This window comes from Humulus lupulus, chromosome 3 (genome assembly GCF_963169125.1).
Source record: "Humulus lupulus chromosome 3, drHumLupu1.1, whole genome shotgun sequence".
Taxonomy (NCBI): Eukaryota; Viridiplantae; Streptophyta; class Magnoliopsida; order Rosales; family Cannabaceae; genus Humulus; species Humulus lupulus.
The window spans coordinates 27,137,675-27,158,097 of NC_084795.1; the positions used below are offsets into that span (position 1 = coordinate 27,137,675).

Below are 20,423 nucleotides of genomic sequence, written 5' to 3' on the forward strand. Positions count from 1 at the left end.
GAGTCCACTGTCGTACCAAATACCGAGGCAAACAACATGTAGAAGTAGACCCCGTAGAGAAGATCGCCAAACACCTGGTACTAGTAGTAGTCGTCCAGACGGAACAAATGATGCTAGAGAATTTAGTGATCCACTCTCTTCTTCGACATATTATAGTAAATTCAAAGCTCAGATGTTTACAAGAGAAGACATTGAGGATAATAGTCACTATATATCTATGGGTGGCACATCGGGCGGGGAGATTCATTTAGGAAAGTTTTTCAGAGACAAGGAACATTTAAAAAAGGTTGCTGGCTTGTTTGCAATGAAGAAGGGATTCGACTTTATAGTTAAGAAGTCTGGTACTGATGTTTGGTATATTACATGCAAGGATCCTGATTGTGGGTGGAGGTTAAGAGGGAAGAAGAAGCAACTTTCTAACATGTTCGAGGTGACAGCATTTGAAAATGTACACACATGTTCCCTCGATGTTCGAAAAAAAGATAACCGTCAAGCATCACCTTTGGTAGTTGCCGAACTGATCAAGGATAAATTCTCAGTTAACGGTTCAGATTATTTAGCCTCCAAAATAAGAGAAGATATGAAGAATTCTTTCGGGATCGAAATGAGTTATGAGAAGGCTTGGAGATGCAGAGAGAAAGCACTCCACATAGTTAGGGGTACGCCTGAAGCTTCATATTCGAAGTTACCTGGGTACTTGCACATGCTGCGGTTGAACAATCCCGATTCCATTACTGATTTCAAGGTAGACGAGGGTCGCTTCAAGTATTGCTTTTTTTCTCTGGGTGCTTGTAGGCGGGGATTCAAGTTTTGTCGACCTGTTATATGTATTGATGGGTCCTTCTTGAAAACTAGGTATGGTGGCCAAATGTTGTGTGCCGTGGCATTGGATTCAGACAGCCACATATTTCCGATTGCTTTCGCAATGGTTGACAGTGAGAACCACGACTCTTGGACCTATTTCATGAGGAAGTTGAAACAAGCGATTGGTGATGTTGAGAACTTAGCATTCGTATCGGATAGGCATCAAAGCATTGTTCATGCTTTGGAACTTGTCTTCCCTGATGCACCCCATGGCGCATGCTACCACCACATTATTATGAACGTGGCTAGCAAGTTCAAGACTGATTGCTTCACGGATCATATTTACAGTTGTGCATACTCGTATAAGAAGACAGATTTTGAAAGAGAATTTGAAAAGATAAAAGCAATGGATGTTCGAGTTGCACTATATCTTGAGGGCATTGGATTTGAAAGATGGGTTCGTGCGTACTTTCCAGGGGACCGTTACAATGTAATGACAAGTAATTGGGCTGAAAGTTTCAACAGCAAAACTAAGGACGCAAGAGCCTTCCCGATCACTGCTTTTGTTGAATTCATCAGGTTTACTATTCAAACATGGTTTGCTACTCGAAAGGAAAACGCTGAAAAGTGTAGCACGACTCTATCACCAGTTATGGAGGGGGACTTGTCATGTCAATTTGAGAAATCTCGGTTCTTAAGCGTCGACAGAGCTGGACCTTATACATTTAATGTCCACCCCGGAGGAACAGTTCAGAGCGGTGGTATAGTTGATTTGGAGGCACGACAATGCAGTTGCGGCCTATTCCAAATCATGAAGATTCCTTGTCCACATGCATGTGCTGCTGCTCAAGAACGAAATATTAGCATGTACGCATTGTGCTCTCAATATTACACAAGAGAGAGTTGGAAGAGCACATATGAGGGGACAATTATGCCAGTTGGTGATGAGGATGATTGGGAATTGCCTGAAGACATTAAGAACATCCAAGTTGGAGTACCGATTGAGAAGAAACCTGTAGGCCGACCGAAGAAGCAAAAGGTCGGACGAATTAGGAAAAATCGATATCCTTCTAATGGAGACAAGGTTGTGATACAACGATGTTGTAGCAAGTGTGGTGGTAAAGGGCACAACAAAGCGTCTTGCAAGTACCGAGGTTAACTTGTTTTGTTTGTATTCTAGTTGACCTATTATGTTTTATTTCTGCTTGAACTAGTAATATTTGTTATGTGCTGGATTTTGCAGATTTTTTTCTATTTTTTTCTCCATTATGAAACTCTTAAATATGTAATAATCCAGTGTTGGTTCGATAGTGCACGATGCCGGTACGACAATGCACGATATTGTTTGTTGTAGGATTATTTAAATGTATCTTACAATATGGTACGACGTTGCTCGATGTAGTACGATAGTTAATGTACGACATTAGGGTACGATAATGTACGATATTTGTCCGATAATGGTACGATGGTATGGTTTCAGGACTGTTCGTGAAATTTGTGAGGCAAGTGAGGGTACGATAGAGTACGATAGTGATCGATGATAGTACGATGCAAAGATTAAGCACATTAAAATGTAGTAATTACAAAAAGAGCAATCAAAAAAATTATACAATTCAAAAAAATTAAGACCGTTCAACATAAGTTTTGGTAGAATAAGTCTACACACCACCTTTGCCTAAAAAGTTTCATATTATTGTCAGTTACATTATCAAATGGTAGTTGTAGAAGCTTATGTTCAATATGCTCAATTACGTAACATCCGCAATCGCCACTGCATTAGAAAATAAACAATAATTTAATAAAGTTTTGTAATTAAGAAATAATAATTAATATGTGATATTTAATAAAGTTCACCTGGATTTTGTTTGCGGTACGAATTCACGTGGAATGAGTTTCCAATCGAAGGGTCTGACCTGACTCTCTGATGCTGTCAACTGAGGCGCGAGTATAACGTCATGGTTCTCAAATAAACCGGACTGTCGCAAGACCGACGGGAAAATGGTACACCAGTCAACCATCAAGCTGATCAAATCGTTTTCGGAAATTGATCCAATACTGGAGTCAAAGATGTTGAGCATCCACCCATTCAGGTCTGCCTCTACAGCTACCCAATGCATTTGGTCTTTCAAGAAGAGGGCAAAATAAATGAACTCCTTGTTCTGCCAACTCGGTAAGAACTGGACTGCATCACCCCTAACCAGGTCCAATATACTGTCATCCCAACTAAATCTAGAGTAGTCAGAACCTGGAAAAGCGTCCCACCGACCCTTCAATGATTCGGGAAAAATTGTAGGCATAACAACACATTTCTGAGGGTACACGTTAGGATAAAATTCTAGACGCCTCCTCATGAGATGAAATGCTGCATCTAAATGCTACATTAAAGGAAAATTAAGTCAGTAACCACAATATCGTACCAAAATAAACAAACAAAAAAACTATCAGACATGAATATAGTAACTATCGTACCCCAATCGTACCATTATCGTACCCCAATCGTACATGAATATATTAACAATAAAACCTTCTATCGTACCAATATCGTGTTAATGTCGTACCATCATCGTACCTTTATGGCAAAAACTAGTATTATACACCATCGTACCCACTAGCGTCCCACTGTCGTACCATCATCGTACATTATCGTACTACCATCGTACCTAAATTGTCCCACTACAAATTCTAAATTTATGATGGTAATAGTAACTACTTAACAAATTATATCGTACCACTATCGTGCTAATGTCGTACCACCATCGTACCATTGACATAAACAGTTTATAATTTGACACTTATAATTATCGTACTACTTTCGTACCATATCGTACCCATATCGTACCACTATATATAGAAACATTTAAATAAATTTTCAACATTATTTAATTATGAAGTTATAGAAAACTTACAGAGTCAGAAAGCCATGTCCTCGGAGTATGCAGTTTCAGGAACCAAGCAGCATCGTGTGTCCCTGAGAAGCATTCCCTCGGATATTTATTCCCAATGGTGCCAAGCAACCACTTGTGAAAGGTCATAAGTAATTTACCATCAACAACCCTCAATGGATCCACATTCACTGCTGTCTTCGATTTCTTATTCCTTTTCCTCATTGCAGTGTACTCATCGAACCACCTAGGCCTCTTTCTTTCTCTCCTCTTCTCCGGTGCTGGTGGAGCTATGTTTAAGAATTGTACTTCAGAATCTTCAGTATCTCCGATTACAGTAATTTGCATATCCTCTGGTGTGCGAAAAATGTGATCATCTACATCATCAGGTCTGTAATCGTTAGGGAGAATGTCTTCATCTACAGGAGACTGAGGGCCTTCTTCAGTGGACTGAGGGTGTGGATCTGGAACTGGCCTACTAAGATCTTCCATCATTGTCATAAGCTTCTGCAATTGACCCAAGATCTCGGACTGACCTTTAATAAGGGCACTTTGTTGCCCTTCAACCTTTTCCAACCTGGCCAAAATCATAGAGTAGCCTGGTTGCTCAGCTTGGGAGGAGGTGCTGGCATGAGGTGTTGATGGGGGAACCTCAGGTGCCTCAGGTTGAGCTGGTGGAACCTCCTTAAAAATATTTGCTGCTTCTGCTTGCTCAGCTAACTTTTCAGCAAGCTTTTCAGCCTGGCTCTGTAAGGCTTCCTGTGTAGGCTGTCCATCGGGACCCACCTCTAGTTCCTCTAACCCCATGTCCACATACAATGGGGCTTCATTGTCTGTAAGGGTCCTCACATACTGTTCTTCAGCAGGTCGGGCACACAGGTAGGGGTATACTGTCAACTGCCACAAAAAACAATGCATATTTAGATTGGAAAGTAAAACAATATATCATGTCAATTGGTAAACTATCGTACCCCAATCGTACCCATATCGTACCCACATCATGCAATTATCGTACCCATATCGTACCCATAACATAACAATATCGTACCCGTAAGTGAGAATTGCTTGCTAACTATCGTACCATCATCGTACAACATCGTACCAATATCGTACCACTACTACTACATTAACAAAGAATACATATCGTACCCCCATCGGACCATCATCGTACCAAATCGTACCACTTAGTCAGTTTTCAAACAGTTGACAAAAAACCACAAAATAACCCCATAATCGTACTCAAATCGTACTCTATCGTATTCCTATCGTGCAGTACCCATAAAATTGCATATCTAGAAAAAAATATAGAACATTCAAAAGTAAAGTAAAAGCTCACCTTTTTGGCAAACAACTTAATAAGTTGCTCTTTGTGTATCTCTACTTTCTCCTTGCTCTGCCAGTTGATCATTCTTGGTATGCCTTGGCCCAATCTCACAGCATGATCCTGACCCAACTCAATGATGGACTCAAAAGCCCAATACTGCAATGCTGCAGCATACCCATAAATAGAGTACTTGGCCTCCTTTTGAGTCTTTCCTTTCTCAATCTTCTTCTGTAAATGCTTCTTCATTTCAACAAAGTCTTTTTGACAAGTTTGTAACAACTTCTGGTATGATATCTTCCCCCACGGGTACTGGAAAAAGAAGTCAACATCGTCTACCATCTTCAGCATGTCAGTCCAAACCATCAACTTCTCCTCACGACCTTTCAAAACACCCTCAACTAATAAGCACAAACCCATCTTGTACACATCATCAACTATTTGACAACTCTCAAAAGTTCTGCGCAGTTGCCCTATGCTCACTTGGGAATGACCATTGAAGTACTCAAGAATTAACCGATCCGAAGTGGTCTTCGCTTTAATCTCAGCTTCAGACGGTCCGGCCTCAAAATTTAAACCAGTAACTAAAGCGAACTCCAATTGGCTAAATCTACATCTTTTTTTCCCAATATAAAACTGGACTTCGTCAGTCTTCTCCCCTCTGAATTTGTGCAACAACAATTGATGGACTAAGGCACCAGAAAAATTTAATGGTTCCGCCATGAAGAACTGTTTGAAAGGGGATTCCTTCACCCTATCCAATAAACCACACTGTATAAATTTTGCTTTAATCTTTGGAAAGTACCAACTGCCGCGCCAAGTGATACGTCCCGTAAAATGTTCCTCTACTGGAACTATCAGTTGTGGAGGTCTTAAGTTCTGCATAAAACAAATAAATACCCAATTAAATAGAATAACAAAAAAAAACATCAAATTTTATATTCTGCAATATACTATCGAGCAACTATCGGAATCTATCGCACCATATCGGACACCAATGGAAAACTGGAACTATAACATTATCGTGCACAATCGTACCTCACATCGTACACCATCGTATTATAACATACACAACAATTTGTTCCCACTATCGGGCACACATCGTACCCAACATCGTACCCTATCGTACCTCCATCTTCAACCTCAAGTTATCAGAAAACACAACCTATCGTACCACCATCGAACCACTATCGTACCCCTATCGTACACTCATCTTCAACCTGAAGTTATGAGAAACACAAATACTATCGTACCCATATCGACCCACTATCGTACCTTATCGTACCTCTAAAAAAACCCAGAAATTTTTTTCAAAATTTTACGGTTTATCAGATGTCACACAGTCAGATTTAACACAGTCAAATTCAACAATACATACTATAACATTTTTTAATGGAGAAGAGATTAAAAAAAACACATACCCTAGACATTTTTGCGCAATGGGGTGTCGGTTTTTCTTCTCCGGTGAGGGGTTGGAGCTTGGTTTTTCTTCGTCTCCGGTGGGGGTTGGGGCTTGGTTTTTCTTCGTCTCCAGTGGGGGTTGGGGCTTGGTTTTTCTACGTCTCCGGTGGGGGTTTTTCCGACCGTCGGGTGAGGGAGAGAGCAGCGTCGGGTGATGGTGGGTGAGGGAGAGAGAAGCGTCGGGTGTGAGTACTTATGTTGCTCGATGGTTTTGTGGGAGTGAAGAGTTGGGATTTGGGAGGGAACGGGAAATGGGCAGGGGAAAAGCCGAAAGGTACGGTTTTTATCAAGTTTTTTTTATCACTATCGTGTACCATCGGGTACAATCGTGTACCATCGTACTATTGGGCAAGCATCGGGCACTTATCGGGTACCATCGTGTACAATCGTACTAATAGGTCTGCATTAACTTAATAACAACTATCGGGCATGCATCGGACTCGTATCGATCCATTATCGTACTTAAAGGGTTTGTAGAATGAAAATAAATATCGGGCAACCATCGGGTAGCCATCGAACCTTAATGACCATCGGGTAACCAAAACATATCGGGCAAGCATCGGGTGGCCATCGGACCTCATCACTAACCTTGAAACCCAACAACTATCGTCCCTGCATCGGGCCTATATCGGACACTATCGGGCATTTAGAAAAAAATTCAAGGAACCCAAAAAAACGCAGATTTTCACAGACCACGATTTTCACCAAAAAAACAGCAAAAAATACCAACAAACTACAGATCCAACATCTAAACAGCAATCTAAATCATAAAAACAACCAACAACAACAAGAATCAAAGAAAATTACTTACCCATGTGTATCTTTTTTGCAAGATTTTAGAGAGGAAAGGTATGGGATTTTGTTATGAGAGGGGTATTTTTGGTATTAAATGAAAGATAAGCATTTGTATCATAGGGTGGTTAACTTTGGTTCAAATTTTAATTATTAAGCTAATGTAAGCATGATTTATCAAATTTCCCTATGCTTCGCTGTTTCAAATGCTTATGTTCTCTCATCTTTCGTTTTCTTGACCATTTTAGGCTTAGCTTGAACCCGTTCACACTCCCCACACGTGGATTGTAGTTATTACTAATTATTTCACTTCATGTCACATAATTACCACCATAATTCATCCATCAAATCCACCTAAAAATTACCACTATAAGATATGGTATGATTTTACATTTTTCTTATTTATTTCTCATCTTATCTTATGGGCACTCCAAAAAGTTATATTAATTAATGTACATTATTTTTAATTTAATTTAAAAATAAATTGCACCTAAAATAATTAGGGGTGTTTGGTAAAATGGTTTGGTTTGATGGGAATATGAATGTCAAATCTAACTCTTGTTTGTTAAATTTATATTTAATGGTTTGAGAGTTTGTGTTTTCAGGTGAGTCGTATTTTTTTAGGTTGATTTGAGAGTAATATTAATCATTTTAAACACTTGAATTTTATATTTTCTTAATCTAAATTTTCTTTAACTATACTCCCACAAACTCAAACCTTATACCAAACCTTTCATTAATGTTTTCAAAATGTTACACTTTTATACTTATTTTTTCTTCTGGTAAACTCAATATTTAAAATGTTGTACTTTTATATCTATTTTTTTATTATTTTAAAAAATAATAAAAAAGTGAAGGAAAAATATAGGTTTTAAATTTTAAATATTTTCTCATTCTTATTCTTTCTCAATATAATTATTTTAAATTAAAAATTAATAAAAATCATTTAAAATAATTAAAAGTTTATATTTTTTCATCAATTTATAATATAAGTTTTTTTTTTTAAAAGTGAAGGAAAAATATAAATTTTAATTATTTTGATTAATTTTAAATAATTATTTTATTATTTTGAGGAAGAATAAGAATGTGAAAATAATTTAAAATTAAAAATATACATTTTTAATTTTTTTTTTATTATTTCTCAAAATAATATAAAATAAATAAATATGAAAGTGTAACATTTTGAAAATATTTGATAATATTTACTGAAAAAAAATAAATATAAAAGTATAACATTTTGAAAAAATTAAGTATATTTACTATAAAAAAATTATGTATAAAAATGTAATATTTTAAAAATATCAAGTATTTGAGCCACAATTTATCCTTAATTTAATTTATGATAGTTAAAGTACTTCGTAATTTAATTTTAATTTTTAAAGTAAGATTGATTTAATTTTGAGCATTTATTTACTTTTTTCGAATGTCAGGATACAACTTTTCTCATCTTATTATTCAATTAAATGCAAATAAGTACGAATTAGCGTAGTGTGATGGAGAGTTTTATCAAAAGCGCGTTAAAATGGCTTAGTTGGGTAAAGACAACTTTACCACGTGTCAATAAATGAATGGTTGAATGTTCCAAGTTGCATGGTGCCACGTGGAAAGAAACGGTATTGGATCACATGTGGCACCATAATTATCGACGCTTGTATAGTAGTATGACTTGATTTAGTTAATAAGTGTTTCTTATGATAGAAGGGTATCCTCTGTCCTAAGTTGTTGTCTCGTTTACTGTCCCCCCTTGTTGTTTTGAGACCACGTCACGTCTCTATTAGCTTAAAATCCCATTAAAGTTTGTAAATAAATTTTTAAATCATGGAATAAATTAAAATATATTATTTGAAAAATATATAATATGTTAAAATTTGAAAGTGTCCACATATAGTTCTTGTTTGGATAAAGAAAATAATTTGGACAAAGAAATGACTATTGCATGCTTGTATAAAATAGACAATTAAAATATAACGTTCATGCTTATTGAAATATTGTTATTTTTGCATTGTTATACTCTTTGTATTAGTTATAAAAAAATTGTAAAAATTAAAATAATACTGTAAAATGCTTTTAATGAACTTTTAACTAAATTTTTGAGAGAAAAGACAAAAAGATAAATGTATAAATGCAGGCAAGGAAAACTATTATTACAGTAAATTAAAATTATTGTAATTTTGGTGCTATTTGCTTTAATTTTAGTTTTATTTTTTATCCAATCCAATTAAATAATAATAGAACTATAGAAAACGTTACGTACTTGTCTAAATGTGAAAAAGGTATAGACCATATTCTTCCCTTCTGAGGACAAAAATATAGATTAATAGAGAGAGAGCCCAGAGTCCTCAACGCGAAACGCGCCGTTTTGGTAAGTCCTACACCGCCGGCAACCTATCTCTCCGATAAGCCGTTCTTTCTTTCTCTCTCCTTTTATATTTGTCTCCTAACTCACCTCCCTCTGACTCTGATTCTGCGTCGTCCTCTCCCGTTCAGGTGGTCTCCGATTGCCGTCGATTTCTCTCAGGTGGTGCTCTCTTTCTCTCTCTCTTGTCCTCAATATTGAGGTTGCTTGCTTAGGTTTGGTTTGGTGTGGTTAGGTTAGGTTAGATTAGGTTGCGGTTCACTTTTTTTGTTTTGTTCTTGTGGTTCTTAATTCGATTTAGATTTTGTTCTTTGTGCCTGTGAATTGTTGTGAAGCGGCGAATGTTTAGGGTTTTTCTACCTTATCTCACCATTGACGACAATGTTTTATAGCTCGGTTTGGGATGTTTGCATGTACGAATTCACATATAAATGTACACTCATGGAGGCATGAATTTTGTCCGCAGAATCAGACTTTTCTGTAATTTATGATTGTTAATTCTTTAAATATGCTTAATTGAAATTGGTATGTTCGGACTCCTAGTCGATGATGCACTCAAAACAGATTCTTTGTGGATTGAAGGTCCGAGTGTGAGGATTTTTTTGTTGTTTTCGACATATGCAGGAATTTGAGTTTCTGAGTAAAATTTTATCTTGCTAATGCATAATATTTTACTATTTATAAAAGTTTTTTCTGAAATAATAATAAGGTTAAGCTGTTTGTGATCACACACGTACTCCCACACCCAGCCAACTATCTAGCTCAACTGAATAGTTTCTTATTTCATCTATTAATGGGTGAATCTGATTATGCTTTTTCATTACAGCCTTTCAGGCAAACCCTTCTGGATGGTGTTCGATGGCTGCTGGGGTCGTCTCTACTTAGGTGGGAAGTAGCTGAAGGTGAGAAGTTTTTTTTTCTTGCTCTTTCTTATTCTTTTTGTGTTTTTTTTTTTTTTTGCCATTTGTGAAGCTCTTCAACTTTGATTACTTCTTCTCAAGCTAAAGATAAAATTATATCCCTCTAGTTTTATTGTAATACTGAATTTCTTCTCTTCAGGGTTGTTATATTTTATTTTTTCCAAACATATAAATTTTGTATTGAAACTGTATTGCAAAATGTTTGCATAACAAGTGTGTTATTGCGCCACTTGCAATCCCATTATAGAAGGGGGAAAAAAGAAATTAGGGAAGAAGGAATTTAGCAATTTTTGAATCACATTGCCTACAGTTTACTTAATTATCGTTAGTCGGAGGATGGCCTATGATGATGAAGGAATGAGAGATGCATCTGTCAAGTTCGTTATTTTATTGTGAAATGAAGGGTAGGTTAGAACCTGATGGCTGGTCCTATAAATGAATCAGTCGGAGCACTGCGATGGTCTAAAAGATCTCGAGTTTAATCAGCTTACTTACTCTGTGGCTCTGTATGTTTTTTCACATGTACAATTACGAGACATGGATTAAATAGTTCTAATATCTTGTATTATAAATGCAGAAGCTTAACACTCCACCAGTGTGAATTTCTGGCCTACTAAAAAAGATGAACACCTGTAGATGATACCTTTATGTATGCACCTGGTGAGTAATTTTAACTTCATTTCGTTTAGAATGTTTTTTCCATTTTATGTTTCTGTACTATGTTGTTCTTGCTTTGTATTTCAATACAAATATTCAGTGTTGTACTTATAAAATTATTTTCTAGAACTGATCAGTGATGAGATCAACACCCGGTTACTACTCTAGAGAAGGATAGCTGTTTTGTTGCTTTTTAATGTGTCTGATCTCCTCCTAATTTGTTTTATTGGCCAATTTAATGTCCAGCTCATTGAGTATGCTCACTGTAGTTTCTGGAATATGAAATGGTTTTAACAAATAAAAATCATTGGTTATTACATATCAATAATTTTGCAGGGTATGTTACTAGGTTATATGTTTTGCTAAATACCTGAAGGGACTTTCTTTCTGATATTTCATTTTATGATTTTAACCAGGTTGTTTGTTGAAAGGTAGTTTACATCTGTATATACCCAAGATGAAATCTTGTTGAATTTTCAATAATGCATTTGATTTTCATGATTCATAATTTGCAATACCGGGTATGCTCATTGTTGACATGCATTTGTATTTCTTGGTTGAACACAATTTGGGAAGTGAGGGGTTTGATTTTCTTGTCTCCTGATTCTTGCTTAGTTTTTATTTTTATCTTCCAATTTATGGATTATAGAGGTCTAGGCTCTCAAATATTCACATTCTTATACAAGTATTATGGAAATGATGCACAGATATTGCAACTTGAGGTCATAAATATGAAATGAGCTGTTTACCTGGAGAGTTACTAGACGATTGGCATGCTCCACTGTTCATTGGTGTAAAATTCTGGCCCACTAAGGACGAATACTTTCAATCTATTCTTTATGTATGGACATGGTGAGTTATTTGAACATCATTTTACATCTTTTTTTTTTTAAATGTTTGTAATCAGATTTTTTAGTTAAAGATTGCAACACAAAAGTTCAATTAATGGTGTACACATAAAGTATTTTCTTAACCCAATCAACACATGATTTCAATATCATCATAATCCAAAATTTAATATAATTGATTCCGAATTGATTTATCTTTGCACGAATTGGCTTTCTTTTTGTAAGCACTGTTTTTATATCACACCACAATTGTCAATGGAAATAAACCGACACTAGAATATCTTGTTGATTTATTTTGAGGCTTTGTTGCATGTGCATCCTAGTCAACTTAGCATGTTGAATGGTGAACTGAATTACTTACCATATGCACTTTTTTTTAACAAGTGATCTGAAGTATGCAAATGATCTGGACATTATTTGTCTATGCAAGTGAAGCGTTTGACTGAGATCATATAAGATGATTGGTTGCATACATATATTTCTAATTTGTTATTGTTATGAAAATAAAACCAAGGTTAAGAATCATAATAATCCCAAGTAACTAGTAGTACTATAACAAAGGAGAGGAAGAAAATCCGTGAAAACATGTTTCAGTTTCTGATCATCTTGAATTTTGATATTTCGACACGTTAAACCCATTAATGTTTATAATATGGGGTTGCATTTAGTTTTTACTGCATTTTGGTCCGTATTTTCACAACTGCAGCAAATCTACTTAAGTTAACTTCTGATTCTCTTTTGGGCAGATGGTGTTTACTCAATGTTAATGACGACTCTTCAGATGAGTTTTACAGAGTATTACAGTTTTGTAATGCCTGCTGAAAGGTTGGGGAGCTTTAAGATGTTAGAATCTAACAAGCCTCCTCCCTCGAAGAAATCTCGAAAGGAGCGGATCCGGAGAAAGTCTTCGGGAATGACCACTACCACTGTGGTTATGGAACAAGAAATTTGGAAAGATTTCCCAGAAGACCTTTTCGAAGCTGTTATTGCAAGACTTCCCATTGCCACTTTTTTCCGCTTTCGATCTGTTTGCCAGAAATGGAATTCTTTGCTAAGTTCGGAAAGTTTCTCTGAGCAATGTGCCCAGGTCCAACAAGCCAATCCCTGGTTTTACACCATAACCCATGAAAACGTGAGTGCTGGAGCCATTTATAATCCTTCCTTGAAAAAGTGGCACCATCCTACCATTCCAGCTCTTCCAACAGAGACGATTCTTTTTCCAGTAGCTTCAGCTGGGGGCTTAGTCTGTTTTCATGATATTGGTCATAGGAACTTTTATGTGTGCAATCCCCTGACTCAGTCTTTTAAAGAGTTGCCAGCAAGGTCCGTCAAAGTATGGTCTCGTATTGCTGTGGGGATGACTATGAATGAGAGTTCAACCGGCGGTGGTTACAAGATTCTATGGGTGGGTTGTGACGGGGAGTATGAAGTCTATGACTCACTCAACAACTCCTGGAACCGTCCAGGAAGTATGCCTTCAAATATTAGGCTGCCACTATGTCTGAACTTTAGGTCACAGGCAGTTAACGTTAATGGCACCCTTTACTTCATGCGGTCGGACCCTGAAGGAGTTGTGTCGTATGATCTGATCACAGGGATTTGGAAGCAGTACATAATTCCAGCCCCGTTACATCTGACTGACCACACACTTGCTGAGTGTGGAGGCCGGATCATGCTTGTCGGGCTGCTGACAAAGAATGCTGCCACTTGCGTGTGCATATGGGAGCTTCAAAAGATGACGCTCTTGTGGAAGGAGGTTGACAGAATGCCAAACATCTGGTGCTTGGAGTTTTATGGAAAGCACATTAGAATGACTTGCTTGGGTAACACAGGTTTGCTCATGTTGTCATTGAGATCGAGACAAATGAACCGATTGGTTACATATAATGTGGTGACTAGGGAATGGCTGAAGGTTCCTGGTTGCATGGTGCCACGTGGAAAGAAGAGGCAAGGGATTGCATGTGGCACTGCATTTCACCCATGTCTGACTGCTACGGCTTGATTCAGTTTTGTGATTCTTACAGCTGAATGTTGGGTTGAGGCTTGGGGTCTTCTCTTGCCGCACTATAAAGGGTGGCTGAAAGCTTGTGAACAATAGTGTGTTTCAGCCCAAATTTTTCATTATTGTTTTAATTAACTAGACATAACCAAGATTTATGGCAAAAATTATTTCCCCCATTTTGTAGAAACTTGATGAAAACACAGTTTGCATTATCTATTACTTTTAAGTAGTGTATTCTCGTTTTAATCTTTCCCCAGGAGGATAAACACCTGAAGAGTGAAGACTCATATCTCGAAAGGAAAATGTTGAACACTGGGATTCAGGATCCTCTAAATATCGTCACTACTAAGTGTTTAAATTGAACTACAACTTGGGTGTCATCTAAGTGTTTTAATCTTTGAAGTCTGTCATACTAGTTTGAACAAGATATTTTAAAACTCATAGCGCTTTTTCTTATTAACCTGTGTCAAATCGACAACTAAACTCGCGGTCATATCACATGCCATTCACAAACTACCTTGCATATCCATATCATCGAAATAAATCACATAATGAGGTAACCAAAAACACAGGAATAATCGACGAACAAATGGGGTCTGTTTATTGAAATATTTAAGCTCTTCATAACATGAGTAACCCTCTGGTCTCGTAAAGTATATTAACTTCCTACAACAAATTAGATTGGGCCAAAAAAAAAAAATGTAAAAGACGACCGAGTAACACTTCAGAGTACGGACAACGTTACAATTATGCCATGCCTCCAGTTGTGGCTGTCCTGATTATCTGAAAGAGAGCTGTTACAGAGAAACAATGTAATTGGATCAGCACAGAGAAAATATGTAATACGATCAGCACTTTAACTACGCAAACAAAACAATAAAGTAATCATAAGTAAACGGCCAAGGATCCTTCAGATCAATGCAAGTGGTATATACCACAATTTACTCCTAACTGAGTAATGTTCCTTTTTATCAATGTATGTAAATATTGAGTTTTTTTTTCAAACGAATATATCCATAATGGTAACTGGGTAAGGTTGTCTTGATCAATCAAGTAGGCGGTATGTGAGATTGAGTCTTACATGATCCAATAACAACGAAGATGAAGAACCCAAGTAAAATAGGGCCAACAGGGTAGTCCTTTCCCTTTTTGACGGTGGTCTCAGGCACAGCTCCTCTTCTTGTTATGTTCTTATCGAACTTCTCAACCTTCCTATCTGCTAGACGCCTTGAAGTAGTCTGTACACAGCAACCAATCAAATATTAAACAAGGAACCATTCTCAAACACCACCCAATCCGCTAGTTTTTCACCATTCACACAAAATTCTGTGACCTATATTACAAGATCTATCAATCTCATGTTTGAAATCACAACGAGATTATACCACATGACAGAATTCAAACTGATCTACCGTACATTAGCGTTAAAAACCACTTAAGCGACAAATTATAATCCTAAGACCAACATACCAATTTATATTCTCGATCAAAGAAACAAAAAATAGTAGATCAGATCAATATCAATTTATAATTAATCAGATCAAGGAGTTCGAAACACCTATCAAGAACTCAAACGTAGAAATGAGAATTATCAGAGATCAAAGTTTGAAATTTTACCATGGTCACAGACACAAAATTATAGATCCCGAAGCTTGAAACTGGTTGGAGAACAAGAGAGCCGCAGGCGATTCGACTATCTCGCTCTTATTTCTCTCTCTTTCGGTTCGATGTGTCTGCTCAATCTTTCAAAAACGTGTTTTCTTTGTAATATATGTATAAAGCCGTGTATAAGGCACCGAGTCAATTTCGTCGGACCACGTAATTTTGTACACTTGTCCTTATATTATTCGTCTTTCATGTAACATATGCTTAGCTGGCATTACTGGATTTAAGCTGAGCTGGCACCAGTTGGTAAATATTAGGTTTACTTTTTTTAAAAAAATAAAAAATAAATAAAGGGTACTTTTTATTTATATACGAATAAATCAAATAAACTGCATTATTTTTTTATTCTAAAAAATACTACAATATTTTTTTGTGGCAATATAAACTCTATCATTAATACTTTATAATATCTATGTTACTCCCTGATTTCGAGAATGGAAATCTTGATCTCGAAACTCAGGCTCGTAAGGTGTAAGCTTGAAATAAACATAGTCGTCATGTAATCAGCAAGTCAGAGACAGTCTCGCTGAATAGTAAATGTGACATCGTCAGGATTGGTGAGCTCGGAAACTACGTAGTCTCGGAGGTGTTCCGAGATTATAAGTTAGGCTGAAACTCACAATGGCAATGGTTCAGCACTTGTATAAAATCTCCTAATTGATTTCCTGCCCTCAGACAAGACGATTCGAGATCAAGTATTGTGAGCTCGAAGAGGATGGTCTCGTCAATGTTACTTGTCGACAATAGAGGTGAACTGAGGTGACGAGCTCGCGATGGGTGAACGGTCTCGAAGGTGTGTGAGTTAAATGCCTAAGCTCGTAAGCTGTGTGAACATATTTATAGTTGTAAAATCCTCATGTTTAAGGGATCTGATGTAATCTGTTATTAAATCTCAAATATCATGGGATATATATACGTACGTAGTAACTAATGCATTTAATGACATTTGTTTTAATTGATTTGTAACATATTAACCCGAATTCTGTGGGAAGATATATAGTAAACCACTCTATAAATAAAGTGAGACGATTCATTTGTATGGACAAAAAGACTGAGATCGGGAAAACTCAGGATAATTGTTTCCAGAAAGCTTTAAGAGAATTCCAAAGAGTTAATAATACAAACTCGTGGACTAGGCAAATTTTAATTGCTGAACCGGGTAAAAAATCGTGTCTATATATATATTGTTTCCTCTGGTATTTTTCGTTTAATTGCTCTTCTTTTCTAAGTTGACGAAAAACAGTGTCAACAATCTATATCTATATCTATCTATATATTTATATATATATACTTATATATAGGAGAGCTATAAGGGGGTGAGTTGATCATTTATATATAATTTATCTATTTTATCATAATTTGTGATTTTTTCTAATTTTTTTATTTAACAAAATAATTAATTAATCATTTAAAAAATCCATATAGTCCCACATGGTTTACAAACCATTGTGATATTATACTTTTAGATTATATATAAAGTACCATTCATTCATTATGTGTAAATATTACTATTTTTTTTCTTATATACATGATTGATTTAACTAACTCAATCTTGCCAAATAATTTTTTTTTAGTTAATGAAATTTGTATTAATATTTAGCATATTACTTATATTTATGTACATAATTTTGTACTATATATATTTTTATATCTTTTAAATTTGTAAATTATATATTGAAAAAATCTACCAAACGGATGTGAGGTAACTTCCTAAAAATCTTTTATATGATTTATATGAGAATAAGCGAAAAATATTAGGAAATTGAAAAAAAAAATTGAATTTTTTTAGATAGTTTAAGTGATGAGGTAATATATATGTATATATATATATATATATTCAGGTGAACTACACAAACATGACATTAAAAAAAATAGAGGAATTACTAAATATATACAAAAAAAATATATAATTTTCTATCATTATAAAAAAATTCCTTACTCAAGATTATGTTATTTTAAAAAAAATTATAATTAACAAAATTAATATAAAAACTCTTTAAATATATTATAAAATCGCGAGAAGCGCGATTATATTTCCTAGTAATTACATATAACATTATACAAATTATAACCCAATATAAAACATATCTCTCACCATTTAATATCACAAATTAAGTGAGTTTCTATATTAATATATATAATAGTTTCAGATGATTATGCATATCAACCAATGGTACTTAATTGATTTTCTTCAAAAAAAAAAAAAAAAAATAGAAAATCAATGGCATTTAGAAAGACAGCTTTTTAATAAACAAATTTGTTAGAAAATTTGAGGAATTTACCAAAATGAATTTATCAGATATTAATATTAGCAAAATGGCTTTTTATTTTAATTAATTTTTATAATTATTACATTTTTTTAAAATTTGATGATGTGGGAGGATTCTGTAAATAAAATAGGCTTAATACATTTAACAAAGCCCTAAACAATAGTGTCCATCGTCTTCCTCCCTTCTCTTTCACATACGTCTCTCTCTTCTTCTTCATTGAAGACAGCAACCTCATTCTACTGTGAAAAGTTTGCCAGCGACGAGCTTCGGCCACCCTCAACGGCGACAATATTTTTCCTGGTATTTATTTTCTTTTACTTATTTTCACAATAGTGTCACTGTCATCAACTGCATTTTGTGAGCTGTCATCAAATGAACAAGTAAGATTATGATTGTAGTTTAATGAATTAGAATAATTAAGATTATGAGTTTAATGGATTAGAATAATTTTGATTTTGAGTAAATTGATGTACAAATTGAAAAAAGTGAAAATTCTATAATTTTAAGTTTATTTTCATTGCTAGATTTCATCACTGTTCTGAAAATTATATGAATATTGAGTTGAAAATTACACTAAGAGACCATATGTAACCCATAGAGTCGCCTATTGCAATTAAGGGTCTTTTAGGGTCTCTCGGTGTAATTTTCTTCTTAATGTTAAAATACACTAAGCAACCTTCTGTGACCTCCTAGGTCGCTTAGTTCAATTTTATTCTTTATATTAAAATACACTAAGCGATCTTAAGCGACCATGTGGGTCACTTAGTTCAATTTTATTCTTTATGTTAAAATACACCAAGCGACCCTGTGGGTTGCTTAGTTCAATTTTCCTCTTACATGTTAAGATACACTAAGTGACATTTGCGACCCTCTGGGTCTCTTAGGGTAGCTCAGTTCAATTTTTTTCTTGATGTTAAAATACACTAAGTGACCTTTGCGACTCAAAGGGTCGCTTAGTTCAATTTTCTTCTTAGATGTTAAAATACACTAAGTGACCTTTGCGACCCTTTGGGTCTCTTAGGGTCACTTAGTTCAATTTTCTTGTTGATGTAAATATACACTAAGAGACCTAACCCAACTTAGGGTCGCTTATTTCAATTTTGTAATAAATATTTGCACTTATTATTTACATTAATTTACATTAATTTACATTGTATTTTGTTTGTTTGGCAAATTATTTCAGATTTCTAGAACTATTTTGACAACAGAGCTTCCTTGTGTCCCGAGTGTTATTACGAATGAAAATGTTCAAAGGAAATCTAAAGTTACCATTAAGCCTTCGATGCAAATATTTGACAAAATAAATTTGTGGTTATAAAAAACTGACAAGATTGTTTTTAGAAAATATGTTCAGTTGGGTCATTTGTTGGACCTCCCTTGGAAAGGGAAGTTTTGGGGGACCTTATCGCACCAGATAATTGCAAGGAGGATAAATTGTCAAAAAAAGCATGAGTTGTGATTTTTGATAAATGGCAAACTTGTGAGGTTCTCTATCTAAGAGTTTGCAATAGTATCCGGATTATACACTGGTGGCGAATTAACACCAGAAGAACTAAATGTGGTCTCATTAAACAACAATTTAAAGAATAAGTACTTCAAGGATAGGCCTATCAAAATAGAGGATGTAGCAAATGTGCTAGATAATATACCAAAAGAGGAGAGAACGAAAGAATCAGTGAAGTTGTGCTTTATCTACCTACTAAGTGCATTTCTGTTAAATTCAAGTGCTGGTACTACAATAGATTTATCTTGGCTACGACTAGTGGACAATTTGGAAATATTTGATAAATATCCGCTATTACTTCGTGATAGTGGTCATTTTAATGAATTTTGCGCTCAGTGTATGTACTTTATGAAGATAGAAGTTGCCCCCGCAGATGCTGTTCCTCAAAGCAATAGAATGTAAGTTTCATTTAAGTTTACATGTATGAGTCATCTTTTTGTTGGGAAACTTTATACAGGATCTTTATTTATTTTCATGTAAATCTAATATTAAACAAATTAATATGAGATAACCTAGAACATGTTTATAAAATTGAATTAAAAGAGAAACAATGATTAGAATACTTACAGTATACGCAGCGGAATGAAAGAGTCATTCCTTCAGTTTCTTTAACTCTTGTATCCTTTCTGTCACAGAGTATTATCAAGAAACTGAAACGTTCTTCTAATTTCTCACAGTCTTCCAATGTATCATATCCTTAGAATCACCTAGACTAGTGTGGGCAATTCTCAACACATGAGATAGATACAGAGAGAAGAAGAGAAAAGAATAATAAGAGTCTTAGAAAATGACTTGTGTTTAGAGAGAATCTAAAACTATCAGAAAATCAGTGATTAAACTTATATGTCGTCTATGTTGACTTTTCTCTAAGCACTCCTTTTATAGACTCAATTAGACCATTTAATTTAATTAAAAAATCAATAAAATAATAGTCAATTTGA

General features: G+C 35.2%; 3 protein-coding genes across 5 annotated transcripts; 1 reads left to right on the forward strand and 2 right to left on the reverse strand.

Moving 5' to 3' along the window:
- Positions 1 to 2,201: 2,201 nt before the first annotated feature.
- Positions 2,202 to 4,052, reverse strand: LOC133821026 (uncharacterized). Its single transcript, XM_062253559.1, has 2 exons — positions 3,711 to 4,052; positions 2,202 to 3,179 (listed from the first exon to the last, which is right to left on the reverse strand). Exons 1-2 carry the CDS (start codon positions 4,032 to 4,034, stop codon positions 2,655 to 2,657), a joined length of 849 nt encoding a protein of 282 aa, XP_062109543.1. The 5' UTR covers positions 4,035 to 4,052; the 3' UTR covers positions 2,202 to 2,654.
- Positions 4,053 to 9,477: 5,425 nt separating this feature from the next.
- On the forward strand, positions 9,478 to 14,289 carry LOC133822393 (F-box only protein 6). Of its 3 annotated transcripts, XM_062254714.1 has the most exons (6): positions 9,478 to 9,622; positions 9,748 to 9,778; positions 10,443 to 10,518; positions 11,114 to 11,196; positions 11,901 to 12,045; positions 12,788 to 14,289. In XM_062254714.1, the coding sequence occupies exons 5-6, from the start codon at positions 12,033 to 12,035 to the stop codon at positions 14,041 to 14,043; spliced, it is 1,269 nt and encodes a 422-aa protein (XP_062110698.1). In that variant the 5' UTR covers positions 9,478 to 9,622; positions 9,748 to 9,778; positions 10,443 to 10,518; positions 11,114 to 11,196; positions 11,901 to 12,032; the 3' UTR covers positions 14,044 to 14,289. The 3 variants fall into 3 exon arrangements, with proteins under 3 accessions (XP_062110698.1, XP_062110699.1, XP_062110700.1); XM_062254715.1 differs by lacking the exons at positions 9,478 to 9,622; positions 9,748 to 9,778 and adding an exon at positions 9,866 to 10,029; XM_062254716.1 differs by lacking the exons at positions 9,478 to 9,622; positions 9,748 to 9,778 and adding an exon at positions 10,057 to 10,198.
- Positions 14,290 to 14,618: 329 nt separating this feature from the next.
- LOC133822394 (uncharacterized) lies at positions 14,619 to 15,821 on the reverse strand. The gene is made up of 3 exons (XM_062254717.1): positions 15,661 to 15,821; positions 15,125 to 15,281; positions 14,619 to 14,837 (listed from the first exon to the last, which is right to left on the reverse strand). Exons 1-3 carry the CDS (start codon positions 15,661 to 15,663, stop codon positions 14,791 to 14,793), a joined length of 207 nt encoding a protein of 68 aa, XP_062110701.1. The 5' UTR covers positions 15,664 to 15,821; the 3' UTR covers positions 14,619 to 14,790.
- Between the last annotated feature and the right edge of the window lie 4,602 nt (positions 15,822 to 20,423).